General features: G+C 42.3%; 1 protein-coding gene and 1 pseudogene across 1 annotated transcript in view; both read left to right on the top strand.

The window, feature by feature from the left end:
• The window catches only part of EEIG2 (EEIG family member 2), a 79125-nt gene that overhangs the window by 13634 nt on the left and 44620 nt on the right, over positions 1 to 20871 (top strand). The window contains exons 2-3 of the mRNA XM_002715816.5: positions 9721 to 9841; positions 19809 to 19838. Coding sequence (XP_002715862.3) covers positions 9721 to 9841; positions 19809 to 19838 — 151 coding nt within the window. The remainder of the gene's footprint in view (positions 1 to 9720; positions 9842 to 19808; positions 19839 to 20871) is intronic.
• On the top strand, positions 13023 to 13976 carry LOC138850300 (large ribosomal subunit protein eL8 pseudogene; annotated as a pseudogene).

The raw sequence follows: 20871 nt of genomic DNA, 5'->3' as shown, positions 1-20871 counted from the left end.
TGTAATATCATTATTAGAAGAATGACCAAGACAGCTAGAGTAAAGCTTTCACGGTACTGTTTGTAATACTTTGTGCTCTTTTGTCTTAGTCCAACTGGATCTGTGGCTTATTTCACTCCTGATCTCAAAAATGTAAACATTCTGTAGTATTTCCCTTCTCTGTCTTAGCAGCCTGTACGTGTTCTGATTGTACTGTGTACTACAGTTTTTACTTTGGGTAATTAAACTTGTGAAAATACTAATGGAGGGAGCTGGCATTGTGGTGTAGCAGATAAAGCTGCTACCTGCAGTGCCAGCATCCTGTATGGGTGCCGATTCATATTCAGCTGCTCCACTTCACTACTTACTGCTACTAACCCTAACCCCAGCCCTAAGCCCAACCCCAAGCCTAACTCTAACCCTGACATTCTCGGGGACAGATTTCCTCCAGCACCTCTCAAATCTTCAAGTTTTTTCTCTTCACTTTCCTCCAGCACCCCTCAAATCTTCAAGTTTTTTCTCTTCACTGGTTCTTTCCTGGCAACACTAAAGCATGCTTGAGTCTTGTGCACATTAAAATGAAATCCTCCCAGGTGCCTCTCTGACTGCCACTCCAATATTCTCTAGTTTATTACTAAAACCCTTGATTGATTTGTCTGGGTTCCCTGCTTCTCCTGCCCATTGTAATCCAGTTTCAATCCCACCCTTTCACTGAAACTACACTTGCCAGTGTAATCTCTGACTTCTTTGTTGCTAAATCCAATGGATTCTTTGGAGTCTTTATCTTATCTGACCTCTGCCATGTTTGATATTGCTAAACAATGCTTTCTTTAAAATATGCCCCCTTGGTTTCTGGGATGTCATAATCTTGCTTTTTCCCTCTGTTGACTTTTTTTGTCTCCTTTTCCAACCCCCTTCTTTTCTGATACCCTGTGTTGGTGTGCCCTGGAGTTCCAGGCTCCACTCTTCCCCTCCTCCTCTGCCCTGTCCCCTGAATGTCCTCATCCATTCCTGAGGCTTTGCCGACCATTTACATGCTGAAGATTTTCACCTTTGCATTCAGCCCTGACCTCTCCTTTGAGTTCTAGGACTGTGCATCTGCTAACTGAACATTTCTAAATTAGAGACTCACAGGATCCTCAACCTCAAAATGTCCCAAATTGGATTTTCATTTCCCTCACTCCCTAACCCTGCTAGCAAAATGAATGCACAAATGAAAAATAAGAAGGTACAGTCTTCTTGTGTTCAACTTTCCTCAGTGAATTAGTATTCACCCACTTATTCAAGCCAGAAATACCTCCAGAGTATGAGAGATTCATTATCCTTAGTGTTATGATTAAAAAGCCATAATTTTATAGGTCAAATTTATTCTTGGAATCATAAAGCACTCGTTTTTGCCTCAGTTCCCAAAGATTGCTTTTTTTATCTTTAGTTCACCTGTTTTTAAATATAGAAATATTCATTAATGTTGAAAAAGAAAATTCTCTGCTTATAACTTTGACCATTCTTTTACTCTGGTGGAAACACTAAAGCAGATTTAGAAATACATATATCAGGGCCAGTACTATGGTGTAGGGGGTGAATCCGCCACCTGCGGCACTGGCATCCCGTAAGGGCGCAGGCACGGGTTTGAGTCCTGGCTGCTCCACTTCTGATCCAGCTCGCTTGCTCACTTGCTCTCTCTCTCTCTCTCTCTCTGCCTCTGCCTCTCTGTAACTCTACCTTTCAAATAAATAAATACATCTTTAAAAAAAAAACAAAAAAAGAAAGGAAATATAGGGGCCGGCGCCATGGCTCACTTGCGGCGCCAGCATCACATATGGGCACCAGGTTCTAGTGCCAGTTGCTCCTCTTCCAGTCCAGCTCTCTGCTGTGGCCTGGGAGGGCAGTGGAGGATGGCCCAAGTGCTTGGGCTCCTGCACCTGCATGGGAGACCAGGAGGAAGCACCTGGCTCCTGGCTTCGGATTGGTGCAGCACTGACCGTGGCGGCCATTTGGAGAGTGAACCAACGGAAGGAAGACCTTTCTGTCTCTCTCTCTCTCACTATCTGTAACTCTACCTGTCAAATAAATTTAAAAAAAAAAAAAAGAAATACATATATCTTTGATAATAACAACTTCTGATAGATATTTGTCACCGAGATAACACTGTAAGCCAGGTATGATTCTGAACACTGTGTGTAAATACTTCATTTTTCCCCCAGATTCCCCTCACATGTAAGTGCGGTGATCACCTCCCCCTCTCCACACCCCTGCATCACGGAGGAGGAAATGGAATTGTAGAGAGGTTGGGGAGGGTGTCCAGTGTGACCGGTAGCAGGTGGTAAGCAGGGTTTGAACCCAAACAGACAGGATTTGAATAGATATAAGCTCTTAATCTCTGTTATACTCTGGCAAACAGCTTGCATTTCTCATAACAGATTTCTCTGTTTTTAAAAAGTTAAAAATACTTTGAATTACCAACACATGGTATAATTTCAAATATGTGCCTCAAGTGTACAAATGCATGTTATTCTGAGAATAAGTCACAAAAATGGATTCATAATTTCTATTTTATTTTCTAGTACTTTTTTAAGGGCCTTCTAGATTTTCTTTGACTTTTTCAAAGCATAAACAATGGCTATAACAACATTATCTTTTTCTGAGTCTTCTGCTTATTTTATGTCACATTCAGCAGCTTATCCTTTTATCTCACAAATACTTGGCCTTCCACAGTATCAACACAAATCATATTCTGTTGCTGTTTCTTAAAAGTGGTTAAGCAACTGTATAAAACTCATAGGAAACTAATGACTCATGTAACGGAAAGCATTTACTAATGTGACTTTTGTCTCAGTTGCCAAGTAGTCTGAGTTTGTTTCCATGGTAACCCATCAGTATAGCAAACTGTCATAAACGAACTCACTTTTTCTGTTAGTTTAGTTTGGACAGTTTTCTGACAGGTGTGTGTATGTGCATGCACATTAAAGACTAACGCAAAATATTCTGAATAATTGCCTTAGGCGCATAAACAAAGCCTTTTTTATTTAGAGATTGTTCAGTAATTCAGTACCATTATTTTAGTGTTACAAAACTAAAAAGATTATAGTTTTTATTAAGAAAGTGCATAGTCAGCAAATGTTAAAGCTTATGCATTTTTATTTATCTGAGAGAGATAGATGGGTAGACAGACAGAGAGCACATGCTCCCATCCACTGGTTCACTCCCCAGATACCAGCAACATACAGGACTGGGCCAGTCTGAAGTCAGGAATTGGGAACTCAGTCGAGGTCTCCCACAGGAATAGCAGGGGCCCAACCACTTGAATCATCAAGTTCTGCCTCCCAGGATCTGCATCCTGGGAAGCTGGAATCAGGAGCAGGAGCCCAGCATCTAACCCAAGTACTCCAATATGGGAAGTAGGCATCTTAACCAGCATCTTTATCACTAGACCAAATGCCTGCTCCCACAAATTTTTAAAATTCACTTATAATGGAACTGGTGTTGTGGTGCAGTGGGTTAAGCCACTGCTTGCAACACCAACATCCCATACTGGAGCACTAGTTGGAGTCCTGGCTGCTATGATCCAGCTCCCTGCTAATGTGCATGGGAAAGCAGTGGAAGATGGCCCAAGTGCATGGGCCCCTGCCACCCACATGGGAAACCCAGGTGGAGTTCCTCACTTCTGACTTTTGCCTTGCTCAGGCACAACCATAGTGGCCATTTGTGGAGTGAACCAGCAGATGGAAGACACACTCTCTCGCTCCCTCCCCAACTCTCTCTCCCTCTCTCACTCTCTCCCTCTGGTGCATGCATGTGCCTGTCCCCCTACTGCTGTCACTCTGCTTTTCAATAAATAAATAGAATATTTATTCACTTGAAATATATTTAAACACACAGGAGAGTCTGCCAGAAACAAGACAAGGAGAAAGGGAATTAGGACCCTGTCCTAGGGGATGAGAAGTGAATGGCATGTTGGAGCAAGCCAACTGGGCTAACTCCTCCCAGCCTCCCCACCCACTCCACACCCCCACCCCAGGTAACCTGCTCTAGGGTGGCAATGGGAGGACACCAGGCTTCCCACTGAATGCTAAATAGAGAAAAGATTCTCCGAGGAGGCAGGTCCTGAACTAAATGAGTTAGAATCAAACTGATATGGGAAGTTGGGAGGGAGAGCATTCGACATAGAAGCAAAAGGAAGTGTGAACAAAGGCATACACATAGGAAATAGCGTAAGGCACTGTGGGACATAGAGTGAAGTAGAAGATTAATCATGGAGAGGCCATTAGGAAGCTGATTTTAACCCTGTAAGATATAAGGAAGCAGTGAAGGAGTTTAAACAGACATCAAATCTGTATTTTAAAAGGAGTTCTCTTGGGACCAGCTAGCTCCCTGGCACAGTAAGTTAATCCTCTGACTGCACCACCGGCATCCCATATGGGTGCTGGTTCTAGTCCCAGCTGTTCCTCTTCCAATCCAGCTCTCTGCTATGTCCTGGGAAAGCAGTGGAAGATGGCCCGAGCCCTTCGGCCCCTGCACCCACATGGGAGACCTAAAAGAGGCTCCTGGCTCCTGGCTTCAAATTGGTGCTGCTCTAGCCATTGTGGCCATCTGGGGAGTGAGCCAACAGAAGGAAGACCTCTCTCTATCTCTCTCTCTCTTCACTGTCTGTAACTCTACCTCTCAAATAAATAAATAAAATCTTAAAAAAAAAAAAAGAGGAGTTTTCTCTTTCTCTTTCTTTTTCTCTGTGTGTGTGTCTCCCTCTCCCTGTCACTTAGCCTTTCAGATAAATAAATAAACCTTAAAAAAAAAATTGTTCTCTTAGAGTTGGATGTGTGGCACAGTGGTTAAAGTCCCAGCCTGAGATGTCCACATCCTGTTTTCATAGTGCCTGATTTTACTCTCAGCTGCTCCATTTCAATCCAGCATTCCTGCTAATACCTACCCTGGGAGGCTGCAGGTTATGGCTCAAGTATTTGGCTCCTTGATACCCACGTGGGTGACTCAGGATTGAGTTTTGGACTTGTGGATTCAGCCTGGTCCAGCCCCAGCTATTGTGGTTATTTGAGAAGTGAACCGACAGGTGAAAGATCTCTGTGTGTGTGTGTGTCTCTCTCTCTACCAAATAAATAAAATGTGGGAAAAAGATTATTCTCCTCTCTGTTCTACACTATAATTTCAGTTATTCCCTCATGTTTGTAATACTGTGCTTAAAATTCTTAATCTCTATTCTTAGCCCACCAGACTTAACGTTGGCATCTTGTACTTTATAATTGAACTAGATAAGTATTTCTGCAAATATTTCTTTCCTGCTCATTTTTTTAAATATTTATTTATTTATTTGAAAGGCAGAAGCAGAGAGAGAGAGAGAGAGAGAGAGAGAGAGAGAGAGAGATCTTTCTCCACTAGTTCACTCCCCAAATACCTACAATAGCCATAGCTAGGCCAAGCCAGAGCCAGGAACCAGGCACTCCATCCAGGTCTTCCACATGGGTGGCAGAGACCCAAGTACTTGGGCCATAATTTGCTACCTCTCTGTCACATTAGCAGAAAGCTGGGTTGGAACTGGAGAGCTGGAACTCAAACTGGCACTCTGGTAGAAGATACAGGTGTCCTAACAGCATCTAAACCCACTGCCCCATAACACACCTGCCTTCATTTGGTTTTGTAAGAGAAACACTCAGCATTAGTAGTTCAGTTAATTTATTCTAATTTTTGTTATTCAGGCAAAAGCTGCCCTCTATTGCATATCATTGTGCAAATGATAGCATGTACTCGTTGGTGTTTAAAAGCTGCTATATTAAAAGGGTATTTCAAACTACATGAAAATCCAAGATGTATTTCTATAGTTAGTATTGTCAAGGATTTACTGTTATTCTGGGAAGTGACAGATCATAAAGTGAGGTTTTAGGGCTTTGCAGTGAGTATTAATAGATATGTTTGATACTTAGGATATAATTTGTAGATTAATTGCCTTGATAACATTCTAAGGTACCATCTAATTTTCACATATTAGACAGAAAAAAATAAGAATATACACTTCATTTTCATATCAGTAACTCTTATCTATGTTTCAAAATTTTCATGAATATATGAAATTTTGTACTGCATTTATTTAAAATTTTCACTGCATTTACAATAAGTTTGTAATTATAGAGTAAACTGAAAGTATGTCATCACAAAAATTAAAAGATAATGAAGGAGAAGAGAGTGGAAGTGAGGGAAAGAGGTTGGGAAATATCATTATATTCTTAAAACTGTATATATGAAATATATGAAGTCTGTTCCCTTTAAATAAATTAAAAATATTTTTTAAAAATAAAGAAGTTCCTATGGGTTTTTTTAAGCAATTAGAAAGTATGGCTTACAGTGTTAAACACTTTTGTTTCCATTTTCAGATTATTTAGTACTTGATAACGCTTTTCAGTTTGTTAATTTGTTTTTTTATTTTAACAAAGCTGTAAATGCACACTGTGTGGAGTCTGAGCACTACAGAGCATATTGTGGGAACCTGCAGTCCCATCACATGACCTAACGGGGAAGGAGTAAGAGAGCAACTGGATGAACTTTGCTTTCCTCCGTGCTTCTGGTGTTTGTGCCTGTAGAGAAAAGAGATCCTGACTGATGCAAGTCCATAAAGGTCTTCTTCCTGGGCCAGGAAGAAGGGTGGAGTCAGACTAGAATGACAAACAACTTCGAGCCTAATAGCCTAATAGCTCTGGTTTCTGTGAGCACTTTTTTTTTTTTTTTTTTTTTTTTGACAGATAGAGTTAGACAGTGAGAGAGACAGAGAGAAAGATCTCACAGCACTGGCCCATGTGAGCACTTTTTAGTGCCATTGTATGTTCTTTGTTTATAGCATTCTGTTCTTTTTGATACATGCAGTCTCTTTGTTGTTCTCTCTCTCAGGATTTTTCTCTTCCAGCATAGGCTCTGTTTTGTTGAAGTCAACATTTCTTTTCATTTTGGCCCCTGCCAAAGAGGCCTTGCTGCGGTGTCTGCTCGTAATTACCTATGGCTCTAGCCGTTGAGGAGGAGCTTATCATCTCAGGTGTTTTCTGTAGGGTGAGCTGGCAGGGCTATTTTTTTGGAAATTATCAACATCCATCTCTTTCCTTTGAGGCTGGCTGAGTTCCCCGGAGAATATTCTTCCCACATGTTGATATATATATGCCTGACTCCAGGAGTGTGAGGAGCCAGGAGCGGGGAAGGAGGCTGGAAGTCTCAGCGTTCAGCAGTCACTCCCCGCACTGTGCCCTTGTGCTATTTGTTATTTCTGATACCTGCTCTCGAACCAGGCAGTCAGAGGTCCCTGTTTTCCTTGTAAGGAGAGCACATCTGTCTTCTGTGAGAGTCAGGGAGAGGATCTGATAGTTGGCAGGTTAATAAAACGGTTTCCAGTCAAGCCCCCTACCTTTGTCTCCACATTATTCTATTTGAAGAGCAATTTAAGATCCCTGCCCCTAGCTTTCGGCATTACCAGTGTAAAACTCAGATTTCTTTAGTACGCTAAACCAGTTTCCACTTTTTTGGCCCTGGCCACTCATTTTTTTTGTCTCCTGTATGGTTCTGTCTATTGAGATAATCCCTTTTTGTAGTGAGTTTTGGGGGATGGAGCAGAGGCTAATACATGCAATCAACCTGCCATATTTAACTAGAAGTTTCCATAGAATTTTATAACAAGCATGAAATAACAGCTTTTTTAAGTGTTGCTTTTGGTTTTCTGATCATACATCAGGGGTCTCAGTGACAGGAGCAGTCAACTGTCTTGAAGCTCGGAACACACCTGGAGTACATCTGCATATGTTCTGGGGGAGCTCCAGAGGCTGTGGCTGATGTCTTCAGCAAGTCTTAAGGCCAAGAGATATTAGGAGGGAAGCAACATTAAAAATAATCCTGTCTTTTTTGTTACTTATTGTTTTCATTATTATTCAATACTTTTTTTGAGAAACTTAGTTTTGAGTGTACAGATTATACTACTGCTTTTCTTGCTGGGGATGCCTCAGATTGCGCGATAGGTACCTCCAGATCCATCCTTTGCCAGGTAACTCTCATTCTGCCTGTGCTGTGACCATACCAATAAATTGCACCCCTCCTGGATTTCAATGGAAAGTTTCCTGTAACACATAACATATACTTTTTATACTATAATTCATTAAATCACTAAGGGCTCCTAATGACAAAACATTAAATGGCTAAAATTACCATAGTGAAACGTGATAAAGTACACTCCTTCCTCTTCCATTTCTGTATCTGTTTATATGTATGTAAGTAAACACACGTGCACATGCCACATGCAAACACATACTTGGTTTTGTTTTATTTTGTTTTGTCTCGTTTGCAATTCCTATTCTTGGTTTTCTGTATATTGATGAAGAGATCCGTAAATGCTAACTCGTCCTAATACAAATTCAGTTTACTTACTGAGGCAGCTACAAGTTGACCCTTTATCACATTTACTGCAGCCGTTTTTCCTGTCCTCAGCCTTTGTCTAAATTTTCAGTCCCATCAGTCACTCCATGGCAGTGACTGCACATAACTCCTTTCCTAACAAAATGAAAACCATGCAGCCTGGGCTATTTCCTTTCTCTTTTCCTTTCTTTAAATCTGCATCATCTTTCTTTTCTTTCTTTATTAGGGGAGTAATTCTTCTTTTCTAAACCTAAGCCCTCTCTGCCTATACAGAATGGTAGAGAGAACACCGTGTTCATGGAAACTTGAAAAATTGAAGTTGTTGGGAAAAAAAATGCAGATTTCTGTTTGTGGAGAAGCTTTACAGCTGAACAAGCCTTGTGTTGAATGCCTGTTCTGCTACTTTCTACCTAAATGATCATTTGTGTCTAACTTCTGTCCTTGGACTTCATTTTCCTTATCTATGAAGTGAGTAAGATCCCAGCTTCCTCCTAGAGTGGTGCTGAGATTAATGAGCATGTTTCAAACTCTCAGTAAATGGTAGCTCCTGTTGTGTTTGTCACTGGAGTAAGATTAATATAGCTCATCTCAGAATAAATATTTGTTTATACTTAGAATAAGTGTTTATATTTCTGTCCCTTTGCACTAACTGTAAGCATAAGCCATACAAGGTTATGTACTCTGTTCTTCCCTCTTCTATTTTAAACATCTAGCACATACCCAACACACTTAAAATAGGTGTACATTGTGTGCTAACTAGTGAGACCTCAATTACATTGTCAAATAGTGGAGCATCTGGGGCCAGCACTGTGGCGTATAGGCTGGATCTCCACCTGCAGCACCAACATCCCATATGGGCACCTGTTTGAGTCCCAACTGCTCCACTTCCCATCTAGCTCTCTGCCCATGGCCTGGGAAAGCAGTGGCAGATGGCCCGAGCGCTTGGACCCCTGCACCCACGTGGGAGACCTGGAGGAGGCTCCTGGCTCCAGCTCTGGCTCTTGTGGCCATTTGGGGAGATTGATGACCTCTCTCTCTCTGCCTTTCCCTCTCTACCTGTAACTTTGCTCTTAAATAGATCTTTAAATAAATAAATAGTACAGCATCAGTTTATATTGATTGAATTCATAGATTCACTCTTGTTGGTATCTTTTTATCTTTCTTGTGCATGATTAAAACCTTCCAAAGATTTTCAGATCAGATTGTTAATAATTTGTTTTCTTCCTCTTCCCATTTCCAAATACTGGCTTTTAATATCATTTTTGTATTACAGATGACTGAAATATATATGTGTGTTTATAATATGTCATCAATAATAATTAATTGGATCATTTTTCCCCCTTTTAGGGAAGTGGTACAAGCAAACTGTGTTCACTGGAGAAAGAAGTTCTCATTTATGTGCAAAATGAGTGCAAGTGCCACCACGGGCATTCTGGATCCTTGTATCTACAGAGTGTCTGTGAGGAAGGTAAAAAAAAAAAAAAATAGCCTACCACTTCTCCTCTTTCAGAAACCATAATTTATTTACCTCTGTTTTATCTTTATTGTTAGAATATGTGATATGTAATTTATCTTCACACTTATAGCAATAATTGAAATTACTGTGGCAAATATGCTGAAATTAAAAATCAAAATATTATCTGAGGAGCTTCATCTCACTGTCACTGAACTTACATGTATTAACCTCATCTGTACTAGTCTTTGTGTCTATAGGTCTATATTCTGCTGTGTATAAAGTCCTATTTTTTGTTAGACATGGTTCTGAGTCTGTATAACAACAACCTAAAATTAGATATTAGGTATTATTTTCCCCGTTTTCACAAAAACCAGAGTTCAGAAAGGTTAAATTACTTGCCCATATTTGCAGAGCTAATAAATAGTCAAGTAGGAACTCAAACACAAATCTTTCAGATTGCAAATCTGTGTCTTTTTTTGGATATATATTTTTTTTTTCAAAAATTAGGTTGAGGCATATTACCAATAATCTACAAAGGTGACAGTTTCATATGACCAACATAAGTATGTGATCTTGCATTTTTTGGATAAAAACAGTAATCCATTAGTTATCACTACTAGTAAATTAAACGACCAGCTTTAAAATGTAAACTCTATGTTTCACATTTTATATACACTTTGAAAATTATCAAGCTAAAATGTGTATATATTATCAAAAATTAAATAGAGAAAGATTTAGAATAAATATAAACACAGTAAGAAAATAAATTTCAAATTTTTAAAGATTTTTATTTATTAATTTGAAAAGCATAATTACAGAGAGAGAGGGAGAGAGGGGTCTTCCATCCACTGGTTTACTCCCCAAATGGCCACAGTGACTGAGGTTGGGCCAGGCAGAAGCCAGGAGCATGAAACTCTATCTGGTCTCCCACATGAATGGCAGGAGCCCAAGTACACAGGTCATCTTCCACTGCATTCCCAGGCACATTAGCAGGAAGCTGTATTGGAAGTAGAGCAGTCAGGACTTTGACCAATCGGGTTTGAATCTCAGAGGTGCTACTTATTAATCCAAAGACCCTGGGCAATCTTTCTGACTTTTTAAATCTGTTTCCTCATCCAAGTAAAGATATAATAGTTGCTTTTTCCTGGAGATGAAGGAATTAGCTGGCATAAAAGTAAAGTGTTCTGTCTTCTTCCCTCTCTTACCTTGGTTGCTGCTGCTTCCACTGAAACTATTTTTAAGTGGGTTCTAATCGTGACTTTGAAAGATGATATGTCTGTCAATCTTTGAATTAGCCACGTAGCTGCACCAAACTGGAAAGGAGATACTGAATGTCATCTTTGCTGGGTGACCAACAGGTCCTAACATTAAAGGGGAGAATGGATATTGGTGACCCGATAGTGGTCTCTACTATGTATGACTAAATGGCAGTATTTATTGACCTTTTTCTACCTAATCCTTCCTAAATTATATTAAAATTGAGAAGCCGGACCCAGCATAGTGGATAAAGCTGTCACCTACAATGTTGGCATCTTATATGGGCACAGTTGGTATCCCAGATCCCTAATAATGTGCCTGGGGAAGCAGTGGAAGATGGCCCCAAGTCCCCAGATCCTTGGGCTTCTACCCCCATATGGGACACACGGATGAAGCTCCTAGCTTCTACTGGCCCAGTTCCAGCCATTGTGGCCATTTGGGGCGTGACCCAGCAGATGAAGGATATCTCTCTCTTTCTGCCTATTTATATATCTCTCTCCCTTTGTCTCTATATCTCTGTCTCTGTCTTTCTCTCTGTAAACTCTGCATTTCAAATAAACAAATGAGAAGCCATTTTGACAAATTAACAACCTCAACTGTATATTTTATGCTTTACAAAAAAATATAAGCATTTCATTCCTTCTTTCTTTCCTTTCACCTTTCTTTTAAAAAAATAAAGAAAATGTATTAAAAAATACTATAGGCCGGTGCTGCGGCTCACTAGGCTAATCCTCCACCTTGCGGCGCCGGCACACCGGGTTCTAGTCCCGGTCGGGGCACCGGATTCTGTCCCGGTTGCCCCTCTTCCAGGCCATCTCTCTGCTGTGGCCAGGGAGTGCAGTGGAGGATGGCCCAAAGTCCTTGGGCCCTGCACCCCATGGGAGACCAGGAGAAGTACCTGGCTCCTGCCATCGGATCAGCGCGGTGCACTGGCCGCAGCGCGCCGGCCGCAGCGGCCATTGGAGGGTGAACCAACGGCAAAGGAAGACCTTTCTCTCTGTTTCTCTCTCTCACTGTCCACTCTGCCTGTCAAAAAAAAATAAATAAATACTGTGGGGAGCAACCGGACTAGACTAAGTTACTGGAATTAAGACTTATTCTATGCATCTGCTCTCCCACAATATGGCGCTGGGAGAGAAGTAAACAGCTTCCGCACAGCTGCCTCCAGTTCAACCAATTAACTGTAGGACTTGCTCCTGATTGGAGAGCAGCGTACTCGGCGTGTGGGCAGCCGAGTTGGGATTGGCGGAGGAGGACTATAAAGGAGGAGAGAGACGGCATGCACCGGGAACATCTATGGGGAACATCTAAGGGAACCCGTGCAGCCCCCGAGAAGGCCGGCCGGCGGTGTGCCGCTCCCTTGCGGAAGTGGGGAATGCGGCCAGGGGGAACTGCCCTTCCACGGAGGTGGAAGGGATAGTAGCCAACCCGGGAAGAACCAGCAGCAAACCCGGGGAGGGCCGAGCAGACGAAAGAACAGCGCAGGGTCCTGTGTTGCTCCTCCACGAAGAGGGGGAGCGACAAAATACTATAGGGGCTAGCGCTGTGACTTAGTGGGTTAAGCTGCCATCTGCAGTGCCAGCATTCCATATGGGCACTGGTTTGAGTCCCGGCTGCTCCACTTCTGATCCAGCTGTCTGCTATGGCCTGGGGAAGCAGTGGAAAATGGCCCAAGTCGTTGGGCTCCTGTAACCACGTGGGAGACCTGGAAGAACCTCCAGGCTCCTGGCTTCAGATCAGCTCAGCTCTAGCCATTGTAGCCATTTAGGGAGTGAACCAGTAGATAGATGACCTCTCTCTCTTCTCTCTCTGCCTCTGCCTCTTTATAATTCTCCTTTTAAATAAATAAGTAAACCTTTAAAAAAATACTATAATGACATCAAACAACTAATTTCTTTAGTATAAGAAGAGCATCTTCAAATAGATCAATAAGAAAATGATGAACAACCCTTTAGAAAAACAGGCAAGGGGATTTGGGTCTGGGCTCCATCTGCTGCCATCCTCCTCTGGTCACAGTGGTGCAACTCCCCAGCTCTACCCAGTGCTAGGAGAATCCTGCTTCACCTGGCATAGAGGCATTGGACAGGGCCAAGAGGAAGAAGGTGGTCCCGGCCTCTGCTGTCATGAAGAAGCAGGGAGTCCAGAAGATGGTAAAGCTTCTGTTTGAGAAAAGGTCTGAGAACTTTGGCATTGGACAGGACATCCAGCCAAGAGGGACCTCATCCATTTTGTCAGGTGGCCCCACTACTTCCAGCTGCAGCGGTAGAGGGCCATCCTGTGTAAGTGGCTGAAAGTGCCTCCTGACATTAACCAGTTCATCCAGGCCCTGGACTGCCAGACAGCTACTCAGCTGCTGAAACTGACCCTTGGGTACAGGCCAGAGATGAAACAAAAGAAGCAGAGGCTACTGGTCCAGCCCAAGAAGAAAGCTGCTAGCAAAAGGAGACATCTCCACCCTGTCGCTATCTTGGTGGAGAGTAAGAAGGCACAGCTGGTGATGATTGCACGTGACGTGGATCTCATCGAGTCAGTTGTCTTCTTGTCCACCCTGTGTTGTAAGGTGGGGGTTCCTTGCTACATCTTCAAGGGAAAGGCCCGGCCAGGGAATCTGGTCACAGGAAGATTTGCACCACTGTCGTCTTCACACAAGTGAACTCGGAACACAGAGTGACTCTGGCAGGTGGTGGGAGCCATCGGGACCAGTCCCAGTGACAGATACAATGTGATTCACCGTCGCTGGGGATGCAGCGTCTTGGCTCCCAGATCTGTGGTTGTCATTGCCAAGCTGGAAAAGACGAAGACTAGAGAACTTGCCAAAAAGCTTAGATAAATGTACACTGTTGAATTCCCTGTACAGAGTAATAAAGATTCTAAAAAAGAAAGAAAGAAAGAAAGAAAAGAAAAGAAAAGAAAAATAGACAAGAGGCCGGCGCCGCGACTCACTAGGCTAATCCTCCGCCTAGCGGCGCCGGCACACCGGGTTCTAGTCCCGGTCGGGGCGCCAGATTCTGTCCCGGTTGCCCCTCTTCCAGGCCAGCCCTCTGCTGTGGCCAGGGAGTGCAGTGGAGGATGGCCCAGGTGCTTGGGCCCTGCACCCCATGGGAGACCAGGAAAAGCACCTGGCTCCTGGCTCCTGCCATCAGATCAGCGCAGTGCGCTGGCCACAGCGCGCCGGCCGCAGCGGCCATTGGAGGGTGAACCAACGGCAAAAAGGAAGACCTTTCTCTCTGTCTCTCTCTCTCACTGTCCACTCTGCCTGTCAAAAAAAAAAAAAAAATAGACAAGAGACACAGAATACACATTCCATAAAAAAGAAAGTGCAAATAGCTTTTAAGCAAATAAGAAATATACTCAATCTCATACATATAAATTAAAACTACAAAGGATAGCAGTTTTTTACCTGTAAATTTGCCAAAGATTAAAAAGTTTGATAATATACACTGTTGCCAAAGACACAGGGAAACAGTCACCTGTCAGCAGATCTGGGAGTACCTTCAGTGCATTGTGTCAGATACTGATCTAGGCACTGGCATGACAGTGGGAGCTGGAATGAGTTCCTACCCTTAAGGACTGTACTTTCTGGTTGAGGGCACTGGAGAGGAAACATTCATCTCTTTCCAGTTTCCAGTGGTCTCAGGCATTCTTTGACTTGCAAATACATCACTCCATTTCCACAACTGTCTTCTCCCTTTGTATCATCACATCATCTTCACTTCTGTGTATCTGTCTGTCCAAATTTCCTCCTCCTATTAGGACAGCAGTCATGTTGCATTAGGATCTCATTTAACTTGATTACCTCTAAAAGCACTGGAAATCAAGACTTCAGCCTACCTTTTTGGGGGAGGAGAGATACAATTCAACCCATACCAAGCCCTAAGAGTAGAATAAACCTGGAGATTTGTTCTTCTGAAATTAAAGGACTAGCTTATTGCAGACCATCCCTCTCTCTAAGAATAACCAGAGAAGCTAGAAAAAATATTAACAGCTTCTTGAATGCATCAGAAGGTACCAAGGAAATGCATGAAGTTTGTATTCGTAAATAAAAAGTTTCTTTGGGAAAAAACAATAAATAAATAAAGTAGTATCAAAAAAAAATAAAAGGTACCAAGGTAGTAAGGACCTAAGGGACTTAGAATCCATAAAGGTGAGCATAAAGAGATGAGCCTGGTATTTGGAATTGCTTTTATCCACAAAGCATTTGTTGGCTTGTAAGGAATGGTTGAGTGGCAAAGAAGCTGAGCTGAAATTACAACAATCTCACAGAACTAAAGAGACAAAAATAGAGCCCAGCACCCAATAAGGAGAGGGGGAATTGCTAGTAAATGGCCTAAGGTTTCAGTTTGAGCTCTCTAAGAGTATTTACCTAGGAGGAGTGTTTTGTATACAGCAGCCCTTACAAAGACTAAACTCCAGCTTCCCATCTGCTCAGTCACTTCTTGAATGAGATTTAATCTGCATCTACCTTACTACTTGCCAGATGCAAATCTGTATTTTCTCTGACAGAAACATCACTCTGAGCCTCAAGTTATTGCTTCCAGTTTTCATATACAATTCCTGTGAGACATGACTGCATGATCAGAAATCAAATTAAAAAAATAGATGACAAAAACAGATCATGAAAGATACAGATTTTGGAAACTTCAAAGATAATTTTACAATAACTGATTAGTGAGCAAGAGGAAAATTTCATCAAAGAACTAGAAACTAGAAAAAAGCAATTAAAAAAAAAAAAGGCCAGCGCCATGGCTCACTAGGCTAATCCTCCACCTTGCGGCACCGGCACCACGGGTTCTAGTCCCGGTCAGGGCGCCGGATTCTGTCCCGGTTGCCCCTCTTCCAGGCCAGCTCTCTGCTGTGGCCCGGGAGGGCAGTGGAGGATGGCCCAAGTGCTTGGGCCCTGCACCCGCATGGGAGACCAGGAGAAGCACCTGGCTCCTGCCATCAGATCAGCGTGGTGCGCCGGCCGCAGTGGCCATTGGAGGGTGAACCAACGGCAAAAGGAAGACCTTTCTCTCTGTCTTTCTCTCTCTCACTGTCCACTCTGCCTGTCAAAAAAAAAAAAAAAAATAATAAGCGATTAAATTCTAGAACTGAAAGAATGCATTTTCTAAAATTTAAAGCTATTATATGAAAAACCTCAACAAATGGATTTAATAATAGGTTTGCCACAACTGAAGAGAACATTGATAAATTGAAAAATAAGGAGAAAATACTCAGATTAAATCATGGAGGTAAAGGGTGGAATGTACAGGAAAAAAATATATGACATGTAGAAAACAGTATAAAAGTCTAATGTACATGTAATTGGGCCACAGAAGGAGAAGAGAGTTTGTGGCTGAAATTCTTCTAAACCTCATAAAAGACAACAGATTCAAAAGTATTGTGATATTTAAATGACAGATGACCAGGCTGGCTGAAGCATGGGAAACACTAACAGAGGAAGTTCTTGGTGATAAGGGTGGACATCCCAGGTCCATCTGGGCTTTTATGGCCTTGGTAAAGAGTGTATATTTTATTCTTAATTGGGAGTCCATTGGAGGATTTTTATAAAGAGAAACGTGATCTTCCATAATATCACTTCTGCTACTGAGGAGGACAAACTGGAGAGGCCAGCCACCCTGGGTGGCTATGGGTCTAGGGAGAAACACTTATGTTTTAGCATGTATTGTAACACACAGAAGGGCATTCATTAGGGCAATCAGATGCTCAAGTAAAGGTAGAGGAGTCTGTTTCTATAGAGGAAGAAATGAAAATTAGAGTTCAGCTAGCATTCTGCTACTGAGAGGTAAAGAGCATGAAGACAACCTGTGGCTTTAACAAATAAGATCATTTGTATTCTTAAGATTTAAGACAGAGGGAAAGTCAAGACCAAAACCCATCTGAATGAGAAAGTGAGGCACAGCAAACACAGATAAATCTTTTGAGCAGTTTGGCTTTAGAGGAAAGCAAAAAGAAGAATCAGCTAGACACAAGGATTATCTGAAGGAGGTTTTGTTTGTTTATTGAAGGGGGATATTAAGGAATATGTTGGTGACTTAGCAATGAAGAAAGATTTGATCATTCTTAACAGGGTAGATCTAGTGGTATGGCCACGTCTGGCATCATTGGGGCAGCAAAAGGGAAGAGCAGGGAGTATTCGTGAACAGTAAGAGTTCATATAGATTGCTTCTCAGTTCATTTAATTTCACTGTTCTAAAGATGGGAATGATAGGTAATGCATTATGTATCTGATTATGAAAGAAAGATAAGAGACAATTCCAAGCGTGTTTTACAAGTTAGTAGAGGGGGCAGGGTGTTGTAACACAATACATGAAACCATGGCTTGGGGTGCCCACATCTCATATCAGAGTACTTGGAATCAAATCCTGCCTCCACTTCTCTTCCAGCTTCCTGCTAATTTGTCTGAAGGCACAGATGATGACACAAGTACTTGAGCTTCTACTACCTACATGGGAGACCTGGGGGCAGTTCCTGGCTCACGGTGACAGCCTGACCCAGCCCTGGCTGTTGCAGCCATTTGGAAAATGAATCAGTATATGGAAGATCTCTCTCTGTCTTTCAAATAACCAAAATAAATAAATAGACCTTTTTTAAAGATTTATTCATTTTAAAGGGAGAGTTACAGAGAGGCAGAAAGAGAGAGAGATCGAGGTCTTCAGTCTGCTGGTTCACTCCTCAGATGGCTGCAACAGCTGGAGCTGCACCAATCCAAAGCCAGGATCTTCTTCTGGGTCTCCAACGAGGGTTCAGGGACCCAAGGACTTGGGCCATCTTCTACTGCTTTCCCAGGCTATAGCAGAGATTGGAAGTGGAACAGCCAGGACTTGAAGAGGAGCCCATGTGGGATGCCATCACTGCAGGCAGTGGCTTTACTTGCTTTGCCACAGCACTGGCCCCAATAGACATTCTTTTTTTTTCTTTTTTCTTTAGTAAATATAAATTTCCAAAGTACAGTTAATGGATTACAATGGCTCCCCCCCCCATAATTTCCCTCCCACTCACACCCCTCCCATCTCCCGCTCCCTCTCCCATTCCATTCACATCAAGATTCATATTTTTTTTTTTTTTTTGGACAAGCAGAGTGGACAGTGAGAGAGAGAGACACAGAGAAAGGTCTTCCTTTGCCGTTGGTTCACCCTCCAATGGCCGCTGCGGCCGGTGTGCTGCGGCCAGCGCACCGTGCTGATCCGATGGCAGGAGCCAGGTACTTATCCTGGTCTCCCATGGGGTACAGGGCCCAAGTACTTGGGCCATCCTCCACTGCACTCCCTGGCCACAGCAGAGAGCTGGCCTGGAAGAGGGGCACCGGGACAGAATCCGGCGCCCCGACCGGAACTAGAACCCGTGGTGCCGGTGCCACAAGGCAGAGGATTAGCCTAGTGAGCTGCGGCGCCGGCCCAAGATTCATTTTCAATTCTCTTTATATACAAAAGATTGATCTAGTATATATTAAGTAAAGATTTCATCAGTTTGCACCCACACAGAAACACAAAGTGTAAAATACTGTTTCAGTATTATAGCATTACTTTACATTGGACAACACACTAAGGACAGATCCCACATGAGAAGTAAGTACACAGTGACTCCTGTTGTTGACTTAACAATTTGACACTCTTGTTTATGGCGTCAGTAATCTCCCTAGGCTCTAGTCATGAGTTGCCAAGGCTATGGAAGCCTTTTGAGTTCGCCAACTTCGATCTTATTCCGACAGGGTCATAGTCAAAGTGGAAGTTCTCTCCTCCCTTCAGAGAAAGGTACCTCCTTCTTTGATGGCCCTGTTCTTTCCACTGGGATCTCACTCACAGAGATCTTCCATTTAGATCTTTTTTTTTTTTTTCCCAGGGTGTCTTGGCTTTCCATGCCTAAAATACGCTCATGGGCTCTTCAGCCAGATCTGAATTCCTTAAGGGCTGATTCTGAGGCCAGAGTGCTGTTTAGGACATCTGCCATTCTATGAGTCTGCTGTATATCCCGCTTCCCATGATGGGTCATTCTCTCCCTTTTTGATTCTATCATTTAGTATTAGCAGACACTAGTCTTGTTTGTGTGATCCCTTTGACTCTTTGCTTATGGCCCTGTCTAAATACTGACAGAACTTGTGGACTCAAAAGGCTTCCATAGCCTTGGCAGCTCATGACAAGAGCCTCGGACGATCACTGATGTCATACATAAGAGTGTCAATTGTTAAATCAACAACAGGAATCACTGTGCACTCAATCCCCATGTAGGACCTCTGTCCTTAAGGAGTTGTGCTATGAGAATTAACTGTAAAACTTGTCTTCAAACAGTACTTTATACTTTGTATGTCTTTGTGGGTGCAAACTGTTGAAATCTTTACTTAGTATAGAGTTGGTCTTCTGTATATAAAAATAAGTAAAAATAAATCTTAATGAAGAATTGGATGGAAGAGGGAGTAAGAGGTGGGATGGGAATGTGGGTGGGAGGGTGGGTATGGTGGGAAGAGCCGCTATGCTCCTAAAGCTATACCTATTAAATTTGTATTCATTAAACAAAAGCTTCCTTAAAAAATAAAATAAATAGAAGTTCTGATAATTTTGGAGATGTTATGGGAGTCCAAATAGTTGGATTTAGGATCATCAGAATCTTACTGTCTATAATATGTGCCAACATATAAATTCTACTTCTGAATGATTTGACATGCCTTTAATTGTAAACCTTTATATTATATCCTTACAGTGTTTTTTTTTTTTCTCCTTGGCAGGAATTAAAAGGTGGAAAAGCATATGCAAAGGTAAGTAAGTGTTCTTTAATTCTTTTGGAACTTACAGTATCACTCATTGCTATTTATAGACTTAAAAATGAAATGATTTTCTCTTCTAGTTGTTGTGAAATCTTGGCTGTTTTTAACTAAAGCAACTTGGAAGCTGAACAATTGAATCTGGCAATAACTTATAGGCATAGTCATCCTAATACTGATCAAAGGATGTCATTCTTTCATTTCAGCTTCCCTAGAGAGGATGAGCTGTGGCTTGCATTAATCTATAGGGAGCCGATCATTTAAACAGTGTCACCCGGGGAGTATTCTGGTACCTACCTCTTCCCAATATAGGAGGACCCCTCTGTGCTCTCTTAGTACTCTGTTGTCCTTTGTTACTTTTACTAGCTATGTAGAATTTCTAATAAATGTGCTCATCTTTTTCTGAATAGAAAGAATTTGTAATAAGAATATTGCATGAGCATCTCTTACCTCAAAGGTGAATGTCAAAAATTCAAAAAATTTTTAAAGCCTACAGCACCTAATATTTCCAGGCAGTCTCTCATCCAGATGCTAGCTAGCCAGGCCCAACCCTGCGTGGCTTCTGAGAGCAAATAAAATCAAGCACATTCAGGCTGGTTGGCTGTTGACCAAAATCTAGAACTTTTTGAGTGCTGAGATTATACCACAGGTGGAAAATTCCACACCTGAATTCCTATGATGGATATCAATCAAAACACAGGCACAAAAATGGTCACTTGGCCTAGGGGTTAAGATGTTGATTAGGATGCCATACCCGACATTAATGTTCCTGCATACAATTCCCTGCTCCAGCACCTGATCCCAGCTTCCTGCTGGTGCGGATTCCAGGGGATGGGGGCAGGCAGCAATCTTGATTTATGTAGGTGGGCTCCTGTATGTGGGAGAGCCAGGTTGAGTTCTTGGCTCACAGCTTTGGACCAGCCTGGTCCCAGTCATTGAATGCCTTTGCAGAATGAACTCACAGTTGGGAAAAAAAACTCTGTCTCTCTCCCTCCCTTGTCTCTCTGCCTCTTACATACATTTTTAA

The sequence above is a fragment of the Oryctolagus cuniculus genome, chromosome 7 (assembly GCF_964237555.1).
Source record: "Oryctolagus cuniculus chromosome 7, mOryCun1.1, whole genome shotgun sequence".
Lineage (NCBI taxonomy): Eukaryota > Metazoa > Chordata > Mammalia > Lagomorpha > Leporidae > Oryctolagus > Oryctolagus cuniculus.
This window is presented reverse-complemented; position numbering and strand designations above follow the sequence as displayed.